The sequence below is a fragment of the Hyperolius riggenbachi genome, chromosome 6, assembly GCF_040937935.1.
Source record: "Hyperolius riggenbachi isolate aHypRig1 chromosome 6, aHypRig1.pri, whole genome shotgun sequence".
In the NCBI taxonomy this organism is placed as follows: Eukaryota; Metazoa; Chordata; class Amphibia; order Anura; family Hyperoliidae; genus Hyperolius; species Hyperolius riggenbachi.
In genome coordinates this window covers 353,203,754-353,225,765 of record NC_090651.1, presented here as the reverse complement: position 1 = coordinate 353,225,765, position 22,012 = coordinate 353,203,754, and the positions used below count along the sequence as shown (strand labels likewise).

The window sequence follows — 22,012 nt, the reverse complement described above, 5'->3', positions numbered from 1 at the left end:
TCCTTTAACTTGCATGGCCCTTGCGGCAGGGATGCGGAGGGAAAGCGTAATGTGGGACGACACAACGCGATAGTGTAAAAAGGGCCAGAAGATGCCAAACACAAAATGATCGTATTGCTCGAGACTGAACAGTCACAATATTGCTCGTTCGTGTGCACAGCAGATGTCACAGATAATAGGAGTGTGTGAAATCGTCACTAGCAAGTTTGCAAGATTTTTCATCGAACTTCCAATCGGTCCGCAAGAATCTCATAAATCAGTTTTGCGAAATAAGCTTGGTCAAGCAAAGTGAAATCGATTGTAAAATAGGCATGTTTCATCAATCGTAAATTAAAGTCAAATCGTAATAGAAGCGTGCTACCATTGAGAAGGAGGCAGCTCATGATCGCTTTCACTTTAATTAGGCGTTTTATCTATTTTATGATGGGTTTCACTTTGATTCCTCTTTCTTGCCTAAGCCGGCCACATGGCGAACTTGAATATGGAGGCTGCCATATTTATTTCCTTAGAAACAATACTAGTTGCCTGACAGTCCTGCTGGTCTATTTGGCTACAGTTGTGTCTGACTCACAACAGAAACAAGCATGCAGCTAATCCTGTCAGATCTGACAATAATGTCAGAAACACCTGATCTGCTGCATGCTTGTTCAGGGTCTATGGCTGAAACGTATAATGCTAGGTACACACGATGCAATTTTCTGGCAGATTTACCTGCTAGATCGATTTTTTCCAACATCTCTGATCTGAATTTCGCTCAATTTTTTGATAATTTTTCAGATTGATTTCCATAATTGTGAACGGAAATCAATCGGAAAATCGAAATTGGAATAAAAGTGCCATGCTGAAGAAAGTCCCGTGAACTATATTTACAATTCTGCACAGATATCGCCATTATGAACTAGAACTTGAGGAAGAGTCTTATACTGTGACGTCACCATTGTTGGAATAAAAGTACCATGCTGAAGAAAGTCCCGTGAACTATATTTACAATTCTGCACAGATATCGCCACGGACGCGACATGGAATAGACGTCCCATCCAAACAACTAAACGGGGCAGACTATAAAGTTTGTACAACATGAATGTCCTGATTGTCCAGGAAACCAAACCTGCTAAATCCCTGATTCTAACAAGAAGATCCCTGAATTTACCAGCAGTTTAAGTGAGTCCTTTCTGTGATTGGCGACAGCCCAGATTCTCCCCCAACTAAACAAAAGGGGCCCCCAGCCCTACAAAGCGACACCCCAGAATCCCCCCTCCATCAGCAGACTATCCAAGTCACACATGAGGGTCCTTATTATTCCAGTAATCCCCCCTGCAGGTGCCCATGCAGCACAATGGCCATTGTGTGCCTGTTACTAGGTTACAAAGCCCCCTCTTCTGTCCTGGGCTGTGGGGGGAGTGTTAGTGCGTGGAGGGTGGACGGAGCTGCTGGAAGGGGGTGCAGAAGCGTTAGCTGTGGCAGGGTTAGGGGTGGGCAGGAGTCGCACTACACTTACCCACTTCACGCCGGATTCTTTGTTGTGATGTCACAATGCAGAGTCTCACTGCCCATGCTGCTGCTGCGTCCCTTCCAGAGAGTGTCACCTACATCCAGGCAAAGTGTCCCCTCCGGCCACAAAGGCCTCCCGTGGTGACAGCGAGTCCCCCCCTTGTCCCCTGTGTCTCCCCAGCCTGCACAGTCAATAAGGCTGGCCCTTCCCCTCGTCTATTCTCAGTGTGCCAGGCAGCCAATCAGGGGCCCCCGGCTTCTGACTCCAGGCCACTGGGGCGATGCAGCTCACCGGCTGGAAATAGCCAGCGGAGGGTCAGGTTGCGGAGAAGCCTGGGATCTGCCCCTTCGCTCTGTCTGTCCGGACACTGCCCACCCTGGCGAGCCGCCCAGCTTCGCCGCGGAGCCGTCACATGCTGCCGCTATTTCAGACGGCAGAGGCGATATCATCCTGGGAGAAATGTTTGTGTAATTTGCAAATACAACGATTTTTGGGTGGTAGATCTGAACACTTTCAAACTTTCCAACAATCGAATGATCCCCCAACCTAATGCCTAATACACACGGTACGATTTTCCGTGCGATAGATGAATCAGATAGATAAAATCCGTCATGTCCGATATCGCTCCCGATCGTTTCCGCGCTCGATTTCTCATAGCGGTGAATGGAAAAAGATAAGAAAAACGAATGAAGATAAGAGAATAGAGTGCGGAATCGTGCAAAAAAAAAAAAAATCGCAAGAAAAAACGTAACGTGTGTACCCAGCATAACACTACGGTAGGTACACACCATACAATTTTGTGTAAGTTAGATGGTTCGATAGATCATTTCCAATATGTCCGATCTTATTTTCGAGCGTTTTTCTGATCGATTTCTCATAGTGTGTGTACGCATTGTGTGTACCCAGCATAATGCTAGGAATACACTATGAGTTTTTTCGGGAGATTTACCGGGCGATCCATTTTCAGTTTTTTGGGCAGATAGATCATTTCCGACAGGTCCAATCTGATTTTGATCGTTTTTCTGATCGATTTTCTCATGGAAGTGAATGGAAATCAATCAGAAAAGTGATCAAGATCAGATTGGACCTATTGGAATTTATCCATCTGCCAAAAAAAAACTCATTTTGTATTCCCAGCATTAAGGTACCCATACACTCATCGATTTCTGCCATCGATATACGGCTTATTCGACCGCACTGCTTAAATCGGCTAAATCGATGCAGCAGGTGGCATGATTGATCAACCAATCGATCTCTGGCCAAATTAAATCTACTAACTCGATCAGTCCGGACGGAAAATCTAGGTCGATTGGCTGCTGGCAGCAAATGGATTGCCCATAGCGTTGCATTGGGCAGAATAGTGCACCGCTGCATTTAGATTGATTTTCCATAGATTTGAGACCCCCTGCACACTGCATGCGATTACGATTTTTAATCGTTTTTTTACATCCGATTCCGATTTTTAATAGTTCCTGCATGCTGCGTTTTTTTGTTGATAGCATTCAGGTAAAATCGGAATCGCAAATCGGATTTGCAGTGTGCAGGGAGCCTGAAATTGAAATCTATTGGAAATCTGTTGCTAGTGTGTGGCACACATCAGATAGATTCCTGTCAGATTCGACCTGGCAGGCATCTGACAGAAATCTATCTGATGATCAAATCTGCTGGAAATTTGCAATTTTTACTTCAGATTCTACTTGAGAAAGTTTGGATCTGGCCAAAAAAAAATAAAAAACATTCTACAGTCTACTGATTGCCAGCAACCGATTCCAGCTCAAAATCGTTCTATTTCTCAATCAGAAGCAGGCTGTAAAATATTGTCCGTTTTATTGGTTATGCCTGGTACACACCATGCAATTTCCCTTCTGATCGATGGGTCGAACCGATAATTTACGACATGTCCGACCTGCTCCCGATCGATTACAGGATCAATTTTGTGCAGTAGTGTGCTGAAAATCGATTGGAAGCTGATCGGACATGTCGGAAATTATAGTTTCGACCTGTCAATCTGAAGGGAAATTGCATGGTATGTGTCTAGCATTATATCAATCGAAATACTGGCTATCATTCTGCGTGTATGTCCTTTTCATCGATATGCTAGCGGAAAAATGATCAGAAATCTGTTTTTTCGAATGTGGAAAAAATGCATACGTGTTTTGTTGTAAATCCGAATGAATATATCTGGCACTAGACAATTGTGTGTGTTTTTAGAGAGAAAAGCATGTCTAATCCTACCTCATCTGTGACTAATCACCACTGTAATTTGATCTCTCCACTTTGTCAGCACAGAAACTCGGCAGCCCCAGCTTATATGTAAACACAGGATGTTAACCCTTTGCCTGCTTCCATAAAACCAGGGAGTAGATACACTGCAGATTTATTGCAGTTCTGTAAGCTGTAACAAAGAAATGTTTTTCTTTAAAAGGTTGTTATGCTGTTTCTCATCTTTTAAAGCAGAGAGGACGTTCCGAAATCAGGTCCACTTTAAGCTTTGCAGAATTCTCCACATCCACCGAGTATTTCGGGAGACCATGTATTATTTCTACTGGCTTTGGAACACATTGGGCTCTATTCACAATAAGCAGTTCGGTAAAATCATTTTGGACGGTAAAATACCTCCTGTGGTATTTTATAATTTTTCCAAATTTACTAAAGTTTTCCCCCATGAGGCAGAAGTTCTGTAATTTACTGAACAAACATACCTCAATTCACTAAGCCCTGGTCGGTAAGTGTCACGTGCCAGCATCTAGCAGGGCAGCAAGCAGGCAGGGAGCTGTGTGTGTGACTTAGGTTTTCCATCCTGTGCATACTGTCATCCCTTTAGATGTGCTGCAGCCACCAGGGGGAGCGCTTTTGTGTGCTACAATACAAATATACACATCTAAATGGATGCAGGGATGCCTGCAGAATTGTCTGTTTGTTCTGCATTGATACACTGAAAGACCAACCGGCATCCCTGTCGCATCCAAACACAGCGAAAGGCAGGCTCCCTATTGGCTGCCAGGCTCTCCCCAAAGGCTGTCTGTCAAATCCACCACACAGAGACAGCCTTTGGGGAGAGACAGTTATTGGCTGCTATGAGCTGGAGGAAAATTACCGAACACTTTTGCCTGGTAAATGAAGTGTGGAAAATCTTTGTGAATTTACATTTCTTGACATTTCCTGAGGCAATTACAGCACAAGTCGGAAATTTACCTTACTAGTCGGGAACTCTAGATTGTAAGCCTCCTTGTGTGTCCTACCTGATCACGCACCTCCATCACTGTACACCCATCCTATGGATCTGAGTGAACTCGACTTGCCTAATCTCCATGCTCCCATCCAGTGACTGACTAAGCATTGCCTTGTACTCATAGGGCTTATTTCACTAACCAGTGCTAAGTTAGTGAGCAAGTGTTAAAGGATACCACAACAACCTTCACTGATAAGAAATTCCAACTATAAAACACTTTCCTAGCAGAAAATGGCTTCTGAGAGCAAGAAAGAGATAAAAAAGGGGGAATTTCTTATCAGTGAGGGTCACACTGTAGTCACTTCCTGTCTGAGTCAGGACTGAGTCAGCCACTTACATACCTGATATTTACCTCTTTCAGGCAGAGAAAGAAAAAAAGGAACACAGCATAGTTATTTGTGTGCTAGGCACTATACATACCCATGTCTATCTCATTATGCCACATGTCAGTTGTGGTATCCTTTAAAGGGAACCAGAGACGAAGCACCCTCATGTATTTCTCATGTATAAAATCCCCGACTGAGCATTCAGTCTGGCTTTGCTCAGGAAGTGTTCTCTCATGTATTTTCAAGTCCAAGCCTGCCCCCTTGTGGCTCTGCTCAGGAATCATTATAGCTGAGGCATTATAGCAAAGCCAGACTGAATGCTCAGTCGGGGATTTTATCAGGTCTGATAAGAAACAAGCTGTGCAGTGCAGAATGAAACAGAAAGCAGGGTAGGTGTTTTCTCTAATGTTCCCACTGATCTATATGGTAAATATATGAGGGTGCTTCGTCTCTGGTTCACTTTAAGGCTTTGCACGTGCAAACTAGGGTGCTAAGTAGTTTGCACAGGCAAAGCGGTTGCTGTTCGCGTGCTATTTTAGCGTGTGTACGGCGTTACGCGGTGCATGCGTACGGCGCTATACTCCGTTCGCATGATAAGCTGTGTCTTCGTGCGGAATCACGCTACTTAGCACGCGAATCAGCTGATTTTGCATGCGAAGCGCTGCGCGCAAAACTTTACGAGCGCAGTGCGAAACTTTATGCGCATATTAGCGTGTGCAGAGCCAGTTTGCACGTGCTTAGCGGCTTTTCACTGGCTTGCTAACACTTAGCGTGCTTCTGTGAATTTAAGCCCATACTGTGCGGTGTGATCTGGTTTGCATGTATTCTTGTATTCCTGTATTGTCGTATGTCTCCCCTAAATATTGTCTGTAACCTAAACTAATGTCCAGCGCTGCGTAAGATGTTGGTGCCTTATAATTACAATAAATAAATAAACTGTGATTTTCTGTGCGGTGATGGGGTTTAGTGAATTGTAACTTCGGAAGGTGGTTGGTAAAATCAGCTGTTTTGCGAATTACCGAATGCGGTAATGCTTTGTAAATGGAGCCCAATGTGAACAAATATTCCACAGCGATGAACCTACCAGCAGCGAGGATATTGCCACCAGTGATGATTTCATTTATTACATTATTTTCAGTACGGTTCCTCTATGTGTCGGATTCAATAAAGTATGGAATAAAATGAGCATCTATTAAAACTATGGCAGACTTGATTGATTTTCGAGTAGAATATTGATTCCACCTCAAATGGAAAAAGGATGAACTTTTATCGATCTGGCGCGGCAGAAGTGGTAGCGCGACGCGGAGCAGGGTAAGTGTTTGGTCAGCTATCTGCTGGCATCGGCTCTGGAGAACAGGGATTTCAATGCTTGAGAGAATTCATGTGATCAGCTGATAGATTAGTAAGGTTCTGATTTGCTGCGATGACTTGATCATGACCAGCAAATCAGAGCCTTACTAATCTACCAGCTGATCAAACTGATCACATGCTTCTCCGTGAGTTCTCCTAGGCATTGTTATCCTTACTGAAGGGCGGTGGTAAAATGATTGACGTTTGATCATGGAACTATCAGGTCCCCTTATTACTATTCCCATTAACGGTAAAATCTTGACTTTGACTTGGAGGCCAGTTTTAAACCTGGCCATAGCGTTGTCATGCTCCGCCCCCATACAACACCAAAAACTACATTCATATGACTCTGCAGCAGAGTACGGTGGCAGGGTCATATGCATAGTGTGTGGTGGATGTGGAATCTCATTCCCCCACAACTTTCCCGATTGCCAGATGTGACAGAAAAGTTCTCATAGGTATCAAGCAGTAGAAACCTGCAATGTGACTAGAACTCTAAGACGGCTTTTTGATTGGAAATAAATAAACCGTTTCCTGAATTGGCTTGTGTATGGTTAGCATTAGCAACCAAAAATCCCATCTGTGCAGTAACTATAAGGCAGGGGTCCATGATCTATGTATATAGAAAGACACAGATCATGTGACCAGCTGAGCCATCGCTCTGACCTCATCTATACATTTACAGAGCAAACCAGTCTGTGCTAAACCAGCTCAGCACTATATTAGCATGTAGGCAACCAATCAGGTTTCATCCTTTTTTCTACAGTGAAATTCAACAAGAATTCTGACTGGTTACTAGGGACATCTTAAATAAGGAATAAGAGCAGATACTGAGAATTACAACCGGCATACAGGACTAGAGAAGCCATACTGTGCAGCCTCCACACATACAGAATAAGAGCAGATACTGAGAATTACACCCGGCATACAGGACAAGAGAAGCCATACTGTGCAGCCTCCATACATACAGAATAAGAGCAGATACTGAGAATTACACCCGGCATACAGGACTAGAGAAGCCATACTGTGCAGCCTCCACACATCCAGAATAAGAGCAGATACTGAGAATTACACCCAGCATACAGGACTAGAGAAGCCATACTGTGCAGCCTCCATACATACAGAATAAGAGCAGATACTGGGAATTACACCCGGCATACAGGACAAGATAAGTCATACTGTGCAGCCTCCATACATACAGAATAAGAGCAGATACTGAGAATTACACCCGGCATACAGGACAAGATAAGTCATACTGTGCAGCCTCCATACATACAGAATAAGAGCAGATACTGAGAATTACATCCAGCATACAGGACAGGAGAAGTCATACTGTGCAGCCTCCATACATACAGAATAAGAGCAGATACTGAGAATTACACCCGGCATACAGGACAAGAGAAGTCATACTGTGCAGCCTCCATACATACAGAATAAGAGCAGATACTGAGAATTACACCCGGCATACAGGACAAGAGAAGCCATACTGTGCAGCCCCCATACATACAGAACAAGAGCAGATACTGAGAATTACACCTGGCATACAGTGCAAGAGAAGTCATACTGTGCAGCCTCCATACATACAGAACAAGAGCAGATACTGAGATTTACACCCGGCATACAGGACAAGAGAAGCCATACTGTGCAGCCCCCATACATACAGAACAAGAGCAGATACTGAGAATTACACCTGGCATACAGTGCAAGAGAAGTCATACTGTGCAGCCTCCATACATACAGAACAAGAGCAGATACTGAGAATTACACCCAGCATACAGGACAAGATAAGTCATATTGTGCAGCCTCCATACATACAGAATAAGAGCAGATACTGAGAATTACACCCGGCATACAGGACAAGAGAAGTGGTACTGTGCAGCCTCCATACATACAGAATAAGAACAGATACCGAGAATTACACCCACCATACAGGACAAGAGAAGTGATACTGTGCAGCCTCCATAAATACAGAATAAGAGCAGATACTGAGAATTACACGCAGCATACAGGACAAGAGAAGCCATACTGTGCAGCCTCCATACATACAGAATAAGAGCAGATACTGAGAATTACACCTGGCATACAGTGCAAGAGAAGTCATACTGTGCAGCCTCCATACATACAGAATAAGAGCAGATACTGAGATTTACACCCAGCATACAGGATAAGAGAAGTCATACTGTGCAGCCTCCATACATACAGAATAAGAGCAAATACTTAGAATTACACGTGACCAGGGTCTGTTCTAGACTTTTTTCCTGTCTGGGGCAAACTTGTAAGGATGCACCTCCCTGCAGGCGCAGTAGTTCTGCATCTGCGCAGTACGCTGCGGACAACGCAGACTTGATTGACAGTGGCGCTTCATGCAGGCGCAGTAAGGAGGACCTTAAGGTCGGTCTCTGTACCAGCGGGGACCCTGGGCTGGCGGCTGCGAGCGGTGATGCTGCGCGGGACGTGTCGGCTTCAAGGGGCTGGAGGAAGCCCCGGGTATATCATGGGGCAGCAACATTTGCTTGATGCTTCCTTTAAACATCAGAACCTCAAGATAAGTTACATACAGTATACACACATGCTGCAAAAATCTAAACAAATGTTGCCTGAAACCAAATGTACACACACGGCTATCTGTCTGAATGTGAATGATGATGGGGTATACATTAGAGTGTCAGCTCCTCTGAAGTCAGGGATAAGTGTGATCGATCTCCATAAAAAGCGCCATAGTATTCCCTACAGTCACGGAATCCGATACGACCAGCAAAGTGCTCCAGATTTTTGGTCTGCTGTTTCTTTAATTGGAGCCAGTGAAATGCCAGAGAGGAGTTATTCCATCGCACACAACAATGCGCCCAGTCTGTCCACGCTGCCGTCCAGTCACATGGGTGCGCAGATGTAAAGGGCGTGCTGTGTCACAGAGTATAATGCCCCCTCTGTGTAGTCACCAACTGTGACACCGGGGCGAAGGGAATCTCACCCCCTGCTTCCAGTTCCTCTGACCACCACCGACACACAACTGTCAGTGCAGACCCCAGCGCACACACACAGACACACGCGCACACACAGACAGACAGACACACACACACATACTGTACACCACACGCGCACACACAAACACACCGTACTCACGCGTGTCAGCTTGTTGCTGTGAGGAGGACTCCATGTTCATCGTTGACAATCCCAGAGATCACCTGACCTGATCACCATCCACGACCTGCTCCTCTCGGTACACAGCGCCTGGGACAAGAGCAGGCAGGACTGAAGCTTAACTATCGCCTACAGTGCAGTAATGTCAGATTCCACAGTGTGTACACACCTTATCTACGCTGCGAGCGGCCACAGGCCCCGCCCACCTACCTGATGCCGTCATCCAGGGATTCACTAAACACCTAAAGGGACACTCCAACCTCATCAAAAACAATAACTCTGTCATTTTTAGGTTTTGAACATTGATGCTTGCGAATTTTCCCAAGTCATTTTTGCATTGAAAATGCTATTTTCGATTTCTAGAAAATATTTGCAAAAAACACACTGTACAGTATTTTCACAAAACGGTCATCATCATTGGTGAACATTTTCAGAAAACACAAAAAAAACATTTTACCACGAAATTCACAAAAAATGCACGGAATTTATTATTTTTAGCGTGAAAATTCACGAAACGTTATTTTCGCGAAAATTGATGCAAAAAGAATATCTGCATTTTTGCTCATCGCTGGTTTTGAAAAAAAATTCCTTTCCAATTCCACTTAGGGCTTTTTTTTTCCACTGGGTGCGATCCGAGACTGAAATCGGATACGCGCCTGTTTTGCTGATCCCAACAGCACTGTGATTAACTGCGATGTAAGTCGCCATGCTGCTTTTCCACTAATGCCGTTTGTTTTTCTCTGAATTCCTGGCCTGAGCGATTTTCGTGCGTTTGCGCTCGTACCCGATGGATAACAGCAGGAGTGGACGGAAACGCAAACGCATCTCGATTGCATATGCGGCCGCTTTTTTTATGGAAAAGGAGTCTTACAGCCAATTACATTTTTTGAAAAACTGCCTCATTTCACTTTGCTGCTACCATGGCAACAGAGCTATATTTGGAGTACAGAACTTCCCCAGATCCTCATTTGTTTTTTTCTGTATGTGTAATTCGCTGCACTTAGCAGAAAACAAACCGATATCACCCTTTCCTCCATCTGTAACTGAGATAATCAACGTTTATTAAAATACATTGGAATTAGAAACGCTCGCGATATGCGAATAAAGCAAAAAGATGTTTGATTTATGGACGCAGGAAAAAAATGGCGAATGGAATGCAAGTGAACCCGAAAAGCCTGCGAATCCCCAGCAGGACACTGACTTTGATGACCAGGGCGGCAGCGCGCATTTTGCTGCATGATAATCAAACAATTGTTCCCTCTGCTTTAGCCATTATCAGCACACGGACACAAGAAGCCTGTTGCTGCGAAAGGATCTTTTGCGATTGCTTTGAGTACATGTATTATGGTTATACGGATAGACAAGAATATACGGTACTCCTACAGTATGAACTCTTTGCACTCTAAAGTCCTCAGGAACAAATATTTTTCAACAGAGAATGTCATTTAACAAAAATAAATAATCTTCATAACTCTTTGCACTCAAGACACTCACAGCAAGCTGAAACAGCTGCAGATGCAGAAAGAGGACATTTTCTTTCAAAATGGACTGCATGCAAAGAATTCTGTGCTAGACCTTTTTACCAGCATTGAGGCTTCCTCTTGTGAAGGGTTCCCACTCTACCCACACCAGTCAGCTAGCAAGCAAAGATTTCTGGGGACCCTTTCTACAAGAGGCAACCTCAATGCTAGTGAAAGGGTCTAGTACACAATGCTTTCCATTTTGGAGGTGAATGTCCTCTTTCTGCAGAGCTGTTGAATCACAACAATTTTCAGTACCAGGAATCGGAGGTTTCATAAACTGAGGAGTCGGAGGATTTTTGTACAGACTCCACAGCTTTGCCTGCAACTGAATACAATTTGTAATCCAGTTGTTTTTATCACTGTTCCAGCTTGCTGTGAGTATTTTGAGAGCAGAGGGTTAATGATTGTTTGTATGTAAATTGACCACTCCCCTCAACACCTGCTTTTCCTTAAAGTGGACCTGAACTCTTGCACAGGACAGGAAAACATAGATAAATGCATCCTGTATGTATTTTAAAAGTTTAACCAAATTCCCCCCTCATCTGTGACTTTTTACAAGTTGTAATTTGATCTTAGCTGGCAGTCACAGCAGAGCAGATCATTTGTAAACACAATATGTTAACCCTATGTCTGCTTCCATGAAAGCAGGAAGTAGACACGCAGCAGATTTATTGCAGGATTTGTATCAGCTGTAAAGGTGAGTACACACATCAGATAAAAGTCTTTGGAAAATGAAAGTTCACAGACCAATTTTACCCCCTTCCATGTAGTATGAGAGCCATACTCCTCTACACAGGCTATTCTATGGAGCTGAACTCTCCATCAGATAGAAATCTTTGCAAGATGCTGCCCACACTGATGCTGTACACATGCAACAGATCAGTATCTGCAAAAGATCAGTTTCTGCAAAAGATCCGTTCCTGCAAAATGCATTGATAGTCTATGATATCTGCAGATCCTCATACACACCTTGTTTAACGGACATTCATCTGCAGATCAGACAATTATCTGCCGATCTGAAGATCCTTCCTGGTGGATCTGATCTGCAGATAATTGTCCGTTAAACAAGGTGTGTATGAGGATCTGCAGATATCATGGACTATGAATGCATTTTGCAGGAACGGATCTTTTGCAGATACTAATCTGTTGAATGTGTACAGCATCTGTGTGTGCAGCATCTTGCAAAGATTTTTATCTGATGGGGAGTTCAGCTCCATAGAATAGACTGTGTAGAGTATGGCCCTCATACTACATGGAAGGGGGTAAAATTGGTCTGTGATCTTTCATTTTCCAAAGACTTTTATCTGACGTGTGTACCCACCTTAACAAAGAAATGTTTTTCTTTAAAGCTGGGTCTACACGCTGCGATTTGGCTTATCAATCGAGCCGCATCATGATGCGGCTCGATTGATAAGATCCGACAGGTCCGATCTCCCCGCGGCCAATGCCCTGCTCGACCCCCGCGAGCGGACAATAGCGGGGAATCGAGCGGAATAGTGGTGACGAGTGGGTATCGAATCCGACGCACGCGCAGACGAGCGGGGACGCGGCGGGGAGCGCGTGGGGACGCGGAAGAGGCGATCCGGCGGCTAATCGAGCCGCCGGATCGCTACGCGTAGATTAGGCTTTAAGGTTATTATGCTGTTGCTTATCTTTTAGAGCAGAGAGGAAGATCAGGTCCACGTTAAATCCCTGGTCCCTAAGCAGGATGAGCATAGCTCCCCTTTGTTGTGTATATATTTCAAACACAGCTGCTGTTTGCGCAAGTCCGTTCACTGTTGCGATGGTCGGAAAATTTCTGCAAAATTCCAATTTCCGATCTGACATTGCGTTACCACGGCAGAAACCGGTATGCTGAAATCGGACATTGCGTTACCACGGCCGAAACTGGTATGCTGAAATCGGACATTGCGTTACCACGGCAGAAACTGGTATGCTGAAATCGGACATCGCGTTACCACGGCTGAAACTGGTATGCTGAAATCGGACATTGCGTTACCACGGCCGAAACCGGTATGCTGAAATCGGACATCGCGTTACCACGGCAGAAACCGGTATGCTGAAATCGGACATCGCGTTACCACGGCTGAAACTGGTATGCTGAAATCGGATATCGCGTTACCACGGCTGAAACTGGTATGCTGAAATCGGACATCGCGTTACCACGGCGGAAACTGGTATGCTGAAATCGGACATCCGTGGAAATGCTCATTAACGTAACTTGGAAATTTCAGCCCAATCACCAGACTCGGAAGCATTGGACCAATCGGAGAATGCTGATTTTTTTCCTCGGAAACTGGATTATCGCAGTAATTTTAGCCCAATCAGGAGACTTCGGAACGATTAGGCCAATAAGAGAATTCAAAAGATTACCGCGGTTGCCAATCGGAAATGATGTTTTCCGCATAGTAGTGTACATCCACAAAAAATAGCGGATTCCATTTTTTTACTTTATTGACAAAACAAAAAAATTATCATTACGTGGAATCAGAAAGACACATTGGATTGTGGGAGTTCCTTTGCAATAAGAAATCAGCATTTCTGACTTTCTCTATTCACCACAACAAGGCGTCCTGCCTGCTCAGCAGACTGTCCAGCTCTGTATAGAGGAGAGGGGAGGGGGGTTTCACTAGGAAGTTCAGTCAACGCTATGATAGCACCTGGCTGAGGATTTATTTTATCTAAACTGGCAGATTGCTGCAGACCACAACACCAAACTGGTACTTATGGTGGACTATTCAAGTTTTACATGGGCCCCCCAAGCACTCTATATATAACAATTGATACGGTCCACCAAAACCTTCCAATGGCAACTACAGTGTCAGAGGTGCAAGAAGGGGATAATGAACAGTTTGTTAAAGGACCACTATTGTGAAAAATGTAAAATATAAAGTACTTGTAAACATATACCAATGAGAAGTACATTTTTCCCAGAGTAAAATGAAACATAAATTACCTTTCTCCTATGTTGCTGTCACTTGCAGCAGGTAATACAAATTTGACAGAACCGACAGGTTTTAGACTAGCCCATATTCTAATGCAGTGTTTCCCAACCAGTGTGCCGCGGCATGTTGCCCGGTGTGCCGTACAGGTCTGGCCTCTCGCCAGACCTGTACCTACTTTAGGGTGCAGGAGGGGGGAAGTAGCGCTAGAAGGAGGGGCAGTGGAGGCAGCGGTGGGGAGGGGGGAAATATCCCCCCCCCCCCTCCCTCACCTGGGACCCCTCCTTCTGCCTCTCTCCCCCTCCGTTTAGCGGTGGCAAGTGCGGCTCGGCGGCGGGGAGGCATACGGAGAATTACTCACCACTTCTGCGTTCCAAGCGCCGGCAACGTCATGTCGTCACACATCTCCGCCTTCAATACCGCCCACTGTGCTTCCGCTAATCAGGAAGAACAGTGGGCGGCATTGAAGGCGGAGATGTGTGACGACATGACGCTGCCGGCGCTTGGAACGCGGAAGTGGTGAGTAATTCTCCGTATGCCTCCCAGCCGCCGAGCCGCACTTGCCACCGCTAAACGGAGGGGGAGAGAGGCAGAAGGAGGGGTCCCAGGTGAGGGAGGGGGGGGGATATTTCCCCCCTCCCCACCGCTGCCTCCACTGCCCCTCCTTCTAGCGCTGTTTTCCCCCCTCCTGGGCATCTATACTGGGGGGAACTGTACTAGCTATACTGGGGGCAACTAAACTAGCTATACTGGGGGCAACGAAACTAGCTATACTGGGGGCAACGAAACTAGCTACACTGGGGGCAACGAAACTAGCTATACTGGGGGCAACTATACTAGCTATACTGGGCACTATACTGGGGCACTACCTACCTATACTGGGCACTATGCTAGCTATACTGGGCACTATGCTAGCTATACTGGGCACTATACTAGCTATCTGGGTACTATACTAGCTATACTGGGCACTTTACTGGCTATACTGGGGCACTACCTATCCATACTGGGACTATACTAGCTATACTGGGGCACTATACCGGCGTAACTATACTAACCATACTGGGGCAACTAAACTCCCTATACTGGGGCAACTATGCTAGCTATGCAGCCGCCCCCAACCCCCCCCCCCCCCATAGCACGGCACTGTCCACTAGGTCGCGCAAACACCCGCGCCGCCGCCCCCCCCCCCCCCCCCTATTTTCAAAAGCATTTAGTAAATGGCAGTTGCTCTATCCAACTGCAGGGAGACTGGACAGCATATTTGTATAAATGATTTTCAGGGAGTGTCTTTATAAAAAAATAGAGGCCATGCTGAGAATCCCCTACGAGGAAATGAGCTGGCCCAAAACCTGTCGGTTCTGTCATATTTCTACTACCTACTGTAAGTGACAGCAGCATAGGGGAAAAGTAAAGTATGGCTCATTGTACTTTGGAAGAAACGTACTTCTTATTTGTATACATTTATTTTAAATTTTACACTTTTTCGCATTAAAATACTGATATTCAAAGCATCCATAGAAGTGATTATAACCAGCACAGGACCAATAAAAAGCTAATACTGTGGTTGGGCCCCAGTACAGTCGCAACCTCTTACAAGTTTGGTTGTACAGAAAAATCAAATGTTTTTACATCAGGAGTGACTGACTTTTCTGATTGTTTTTTCTACTTATTGAATAGTATAGGATAGATTGCACATTTCTTAATTTATAGACTAACCAGCAAGCTCATGGTGACCCAGAACTCATTGGAGTGTGTAAGGGACTACAATGGTCCTAAAAGCCCCCTTACTAAGATGTTAAGAAAAACAAAAATTTGCTTTCCTAAAACAGAAAGAATTTGCGATAATTCAGGTTGGAGTGAGCTCGAGATGTCTTCCAGAGCACCACTGCTGAATATATGCAAATTAACCATTGTACCCTTAGAAGCTAAACACACCTCCAGAACCGCTGGATTGCAATGATGTGTCAGCTTGTTAAATTGTACAGAGCCATAATAATCCAACATGCATACAGACTGTTTCGGATTGTTTGATCCTCATCAGTGCATGGCATGGATTAATTTGGCTCTATGGAGTAGGGCTTGTAAACCGAGAGAGCCAAATTAATCCATGCCATGCACTGATGAGGATCAAACAATCCGAAACAGTCTGTATGCATGTTGGATTATTATGGCTCTGTACAATTTAACAAGCTGACACATCATTGCAATCCAGCGGTTCTGGAGGTGTGTTTAGCTTCTAAGGGTACAATGGTTAATTTGCATATATTCAGCAGTGGTGCTCTGGGAGACATCTCGAGCTCACTCCAACCTGAATTATCGCAAATTCTTTCTGTTTTAGGAAAGCAAATTTTTGTTTTTCTTAACATCTTAGTAAGGGGGCTTTTAGGACCATTGTAGTCCCTTACACACTCCAATGAGTTCTGGGTCACCATGAGCTTGCTGGTTAGTCTGTACCTCTCGGTTTACAAGCCCTACTCCATAGAGCCAAATTAATCCATGCCATGCACTGATGAGGATCAAACAATCCGAAACAGTCTGTATGCATGTTGGATTATTATGGCTCTGTACAATTTAACAAGCTGACACATCATTGCAATCCAGCGGTTCTGGAGGTGTGTTTGGCTTCTAAGGGTACAATGGTTAATTTGCATATATTCAGCAGTGGTGCTCTGGGAGACATCTCGAGCTCACTCCAACCTGAATTATCGCAAATTCTTTCTGTTTTAGGAAAGCAAATTTTTGTTTTTCTTAATTTATAGACCCAAGCAATTGTTGTCAATCTTTTTTTTTTCGTTTTTATAATCGGGGAAAAATGTAAAATACCTGTGATGTATGGTGGTCAGATTTTTTCTAATGTAATTCTCAAATTGAAAATAAATATAAAAAAAATTGTATGGTAGGTGGCCACCTTTTAGATGCACATTAACTATACAATTTCATGAACGACTGACCGTACAATCACTTGGTTATTGGTGCCAATTGACAACGAACAATCATTCTATTGATCGTTCTGTCCATCTAAATATTTTGGATGGATTCTGTTAGTCTAGTCGGATTGCTTATCCTATTCCCCTCCCCGTTGGTGGGCCTGAACGATTGTTTACGATCGGTCACAACAATCAGATCGGACAGTCAATCGTTTGAGAAATTGGATTGTTAATGGGCACCTTTGGATTCACTGAGACGCTTTTTGAGAACTGACACAACAAATGGAGATAGAGATAGTGTGAACTGGCTTACCTTGAGCTGCTGAAGTCATTGTAGCCGGCTGACACTCCCATGTAGCGTACTGTATCAAGCCACTGCGGCAGTTTCAGCTAGTAGATAAACAGAGAAATAAGGTAAGCACTTGGAATAACGTTTGGTAAGATCATTATGATATATTATGAAGGCCTGGAGAAGAATGTCTCTCTCTCAATGCCTGTTTGTCCTCTAACCCAAAATATATTTAAATTAAAAAGAAAACAAAAACACACCGCATTTGTATTTTGTTGCCCCCAAATCACTATGGCACGATATTAACAGAGCGTACACTTTCTACACTTCCTTTTCTCCCCCACTCCAATCAGAATCGACTCTATTCTCCAAGTAAGACCAGGATTGCACCCAGAATTATTTGTGGTACACACCGCATAAGACATACAGCAGGCATACAGAAGAAGACATACAGGTAAACAGAGAAGGGAATTTTCAGTGTGTTGGCTGCCAATTTTATTTTGTTCTCTGTAAGTTTAAAGGACTTATCTCAGGCACTGCAGGTAACAGGCAGAGAAAGGTTTTAAACCAGAGAGAAACAGGGTAGGAACACACTAGGCAGAATCGCATATGCGTTTTCCATAGCACATAGTGAAAAATTAATATGCGATTCTGCCTAGTGTGTTCTTACCCTCAGAGGTGAAATCAGCGGTGCCTCCCTCTGACCTGACTTTTTCGAAAGGAGCAAAGGCAGAACGTTGAGTCAGTGTCAAGGACAGGGGCCACCCATACATTAATTTTGGGAACATTTCTGAAATGTCTAATATTAGGCTATTGGATTTCTACTTGGCAACAAAGAAAAAAATATATCTGTGACTGCAGTCACTTTAAGTTTCTGATTGTCTGGTCCAGTAGGATTACAGTTACAGCTGCTGTAACAACTGCTCTATGGAATGAGAGTTATGAACTTGTAGCAGCCCTTTGAACAACATTAATGACAAGTACACAAGCCATGCGCTTACACCCTTTAGGCCCCTTTTAAACAGGGCCTCTTTTTTTGCACTGCGCTAACCTTTCTGCATGCAGAGTAGCGCAACAGCAAAGAAAGTGCATAGACAAGACACAGAACATTTATATCACGCTTTTCTCCTGTTGGCCACTAGGGCATGCTCAGTAGGCAGTAGCAGTGTTAGGGAGTCTTGCCCAAGGTCTCCAACTAAATAGGTGCAAGCTTACTGAACCGGAAGAGCCAAGATTTGAACCCAGGTCTCCTGAGTCAGAGGCAGAGCCCTTAACCAGTAACAGTACACAATCAAGCCACATGGGGCCCAGTATACTTTCTGCGTCCTGCCAGATGTATCCGATTCACCGCCAAAATTAAGCTTAGTGATTTTTGGTGTTAACAAGCCCCTAAGTCTGTGGTAACATTTGGGCTGCCTTTACACACATTACCACCACCCAACACAAACAGAACTAATACCAGAGCCAAATGGAAATAGCCAGGACACACAGCAGCAACACAGAAGACATAATCCGTATATTCAGGATGTAGCCGGGTCCTCCTTTCACATGCATCTGCACAGATGACATTTACATATACACAGTTAGGGGTGAGTGGTGGGAGGAGCTGTCTGAGAGGGTGGGACAGGAGACATAACATGAAGAAGGCTGGATAATAATATCTACACGCAGCAGGAGGGCGGTGTTAGGGGCAGAATGTAGAGGTATTCCATCAGTATCACACTGGGGATGTTTCCTGCTTGAATACAGCTGATTGGGGCGTGGCTCTTTTGATATGCTCGGTACCTCAGCATGCAAATAGCAGAAAGCTTCCCATTTCGGATAAGGACACCATGAATCCCCCCTTTTTGAAGAGTTTACACAGTGATGTAGGCCTGTTGTCTTGGCAATGTTTGCTGTGGGAGGGACAGAGGCTTTGTTCCTATTTGTGCCAGACCACGTGCGGCCAGTGGGAGCAGACAGTGTAGCGTCCACTCTAATGATCCGGCTGTAGCCTGGGGAAGGTGCATTACCCCCATAACGGATCTTTACCGATGTGATTTGGTTTCCCCAAATTGAAATGCAGGTCCTGTAGGATTTTGGAAGCATTTACGCCTCAATGTAAAGTATAGGAAAACTGTAAAATTGCTTAACAGAGTGATTTTCAAAGCCAAAAGCTGTTCACTTCCAGGTCAAAGTGTGCTTCCTGTTTTGACACAAGAACTACAAGATCCCTAAGCGCAAATGCTCCAAAATCACTAGGCACATTCTGGCGTAGTGAACATTTTTTGCAACTTCATCATATTTTGAAGCCAGCTGCAATTATTTATAGCTGGTTCTATCATAAAATGCAACCCAACCTATTTTCAAACAGAACCCTCACTCTACTAATGACAAACCATTACCTCTCCACCTGCCAATGTCTCAGCCCCCCAACGCCTAACCCTGACCACTCCCCTCTGATGCCGAACCCTAACCACCCTCGCCAATGTCTAACCCTAACCACCACTTCTGGATAACCTAATCACCCCCCGATGCCTAACCCTAACCACTCCCCCCGATGCCTAACGCTATCCACCCCCCTGCTGATGCGTACCTATTAATCAGCAGCCGGGAGATTTGGGCACAGGATAAAGCTGATAAACAGCTCCCCCTGCTGCTGCACAAGTCCCGGCAGCATTGAATACTATTCCCCCTCCAGGCTGCCATGGATAGTGGGGAATGATGTAATTAGACTTCCAGCTATTGCTGGCGGCTGAATTAGTGGTTTTTGTAGTAATTTGTGCTTCGTCTTCTGACATTGCCCATATTACTCACTGAGCATCGCCAGAGCTGTAATTCCTATTACGGCCTATGTATATAGCGCTCCCTGCCGATGCCCAACCTTTAAACACCCACCACCACCTGACATTAACACCCCCCGCCAAAAAACAAAAACTATAGGTTGGACACCCTTTTGCAGGATTACAGCTGGGATTATGAAAAGCAGCTATGCATGCTCAGTATGTATGCAACAAATAGGAGGATGCAAAATATTTCACTGCACCTGGAATTGCTACTGCAAATTGCTACAAAAAGCACTCAGGCTCTGTTCACATCTAAAATCAAAATCACTGATGGCCATTTTCGATTTTTTTGCGCGTTTTTGTTTTCCCCCCTCCTAGTGCTCCACTATTTTATGTAAAGCGCTTTTGCAGACGTCAGGAAGTGAACTCTTTGACTCGGAAAAGAATAAATACGATGTATTTATTCTTACAAAAGCTCATGCAATCGCTGCACAAAGCGATTTTGTGAGGGTTTTTGCATTTTTTCCTATACCTTCCATTGAGGCAAAATCGCCTCAAAAATGGTACAGGCAGCGCTTTCCTGAGCGGATCGGAAACGAACCACGTTGTGAACTCTCACATAGAGAATCATTGCACAAGCGCTTTTAGGGCAAAAATCGCCAGCGCTTGAAAAAAAGGGCAATAACGCCCTTAGTGTGAACGAGCCCTCAGCGTTTGCAATTACACTTAGCGATTTTTAGAGCAGGATTAGCCACCAGGCGACCTAGGCAGGTGCTCGGGCCTAGTGGGGGGCAAGGGGCCCATCTGCCACCTTCTCTAACCTCTCTCCACTTCAGCTTACCAAAAGGACCACAAAGCTCACAAATCTACTACCTTGCCAAGGGCCCCACCCCCATTACATCTTAATCCATCCCTGCTATATACACACATCACCAGCAGTGCAGAACGGATACCAGAGAGCGACATGACAACTGCCAGGACACACAGCGGCCACAGAGAGGCCATAATCAGTATATATAAGGCCACTTCAGGATCTTGCCGAGCCTTCCATCCACTCATTCACTGGCATCTGCAGGGAGCACATAATACAGCCACACTGTCTGAGACTGGGAGGTGGGAGGAGCTATGTGAGGGGGCGGGACAGGCTACATAACAACATGGAGAAGGATGGATAATAATAGCTACACGCAGCAGGAGGGCGGGGTTAGAGGCGGAGCGTAGAGGTATTCCCTCAGTTCCACACACATGGGGGCGGGGTTCCCGCTTGAATACAGCTGGCTGGGGCGTGGCGTTTTTTGATGTGCTCGGTCGAGAGTGAGAGATTTGTAGGCGTGCGTGGGCGGGGTTTCTTTGGTGGTGTAAAATGTGGGCGGGGCAGTGGGATTAGGACTGGTTACCATCAATATGGGTGCGGATTTTGTATAATAGTGCGAGCAACGGGCGGGGTTTGACTTGTAGGCGGGGTTATCAGAATTCTTCTAGGACGGTTTATAAGTGAAGTAGGCGGATTATGGGGGTGGGACATTCTTGTCAATCAGAAATCTGGGCGGGGTATTGTGTTTGTACTGTGATGGGCTGGCTGCTCAGACTTTCAGACCGTAATGTGGGCGGGGTTGATTGAATTATAGCATATGCCTGGGCGGGATTTCTTGTTATGAGGGTAAGGGGCGTGGTCTCGCGTCGTACTTCACGGTAGTTGGGTGAGTTCTTTGTCAGTTAGCGCTTGTAGGGCGTGTTTTCCAATGTGCTCCCCTAGTTGCGGGCGGGGTTGTAGCTGCGGTGTTACAGCCTCTGAGCGGGCGGGTCGTTTACCGGGCTGTAGCCACTCAGCGCTGGGTAGGCGTGGTTGTTTCAGGCCCGCATGAAGCTGTGGGCGGGGTTGTAGCCTCTGAGTAGGCGGGCAGTTTCACGAGCTGTAGCCATCAGCGCTGGGTAGGCGTGGTTATTTCAGGCCAACTTGAAGCTGTGGGCGGGGTTTTAGCCTCTGAGTTTCCCGGGATGTAGTCACTCAGCAGCTGGGTAGGC

General features: G+C 45.2%; 1 protein-coding gene across 1 annotated transcript in view; it reads right to left on the bottom strand.

Moving 5' to 3' along the window:
• Positions 1-17,323, bottom strand: part of ARHGEF10L (Rho guanine nucleotide exchange factor 10 like) — a 176,564-nt gene extending 159,241 nt beyond the window's left edge. Inside the window, exons 1-2 of the mRNA XM_068241707.1 lie at positions 17,247-17,323; positions 9,524-9,631 (exon numbers count right to left, since the gene is read on the bottom strand). Of these exons, the coding sequence (XP_068097808.1) occupies positions 9,524-9,563 (40 nt within the window). The 5' untranslated portion in view covers positions 9,564-9,631; positions 17,247-17,323. The remainder of the gene's footprint in view (positions 1-9,523; positions 9,632-17,246) is intronic.
• Positions 17,324-22,012: the final 4,689 nt, after the last annotated feature.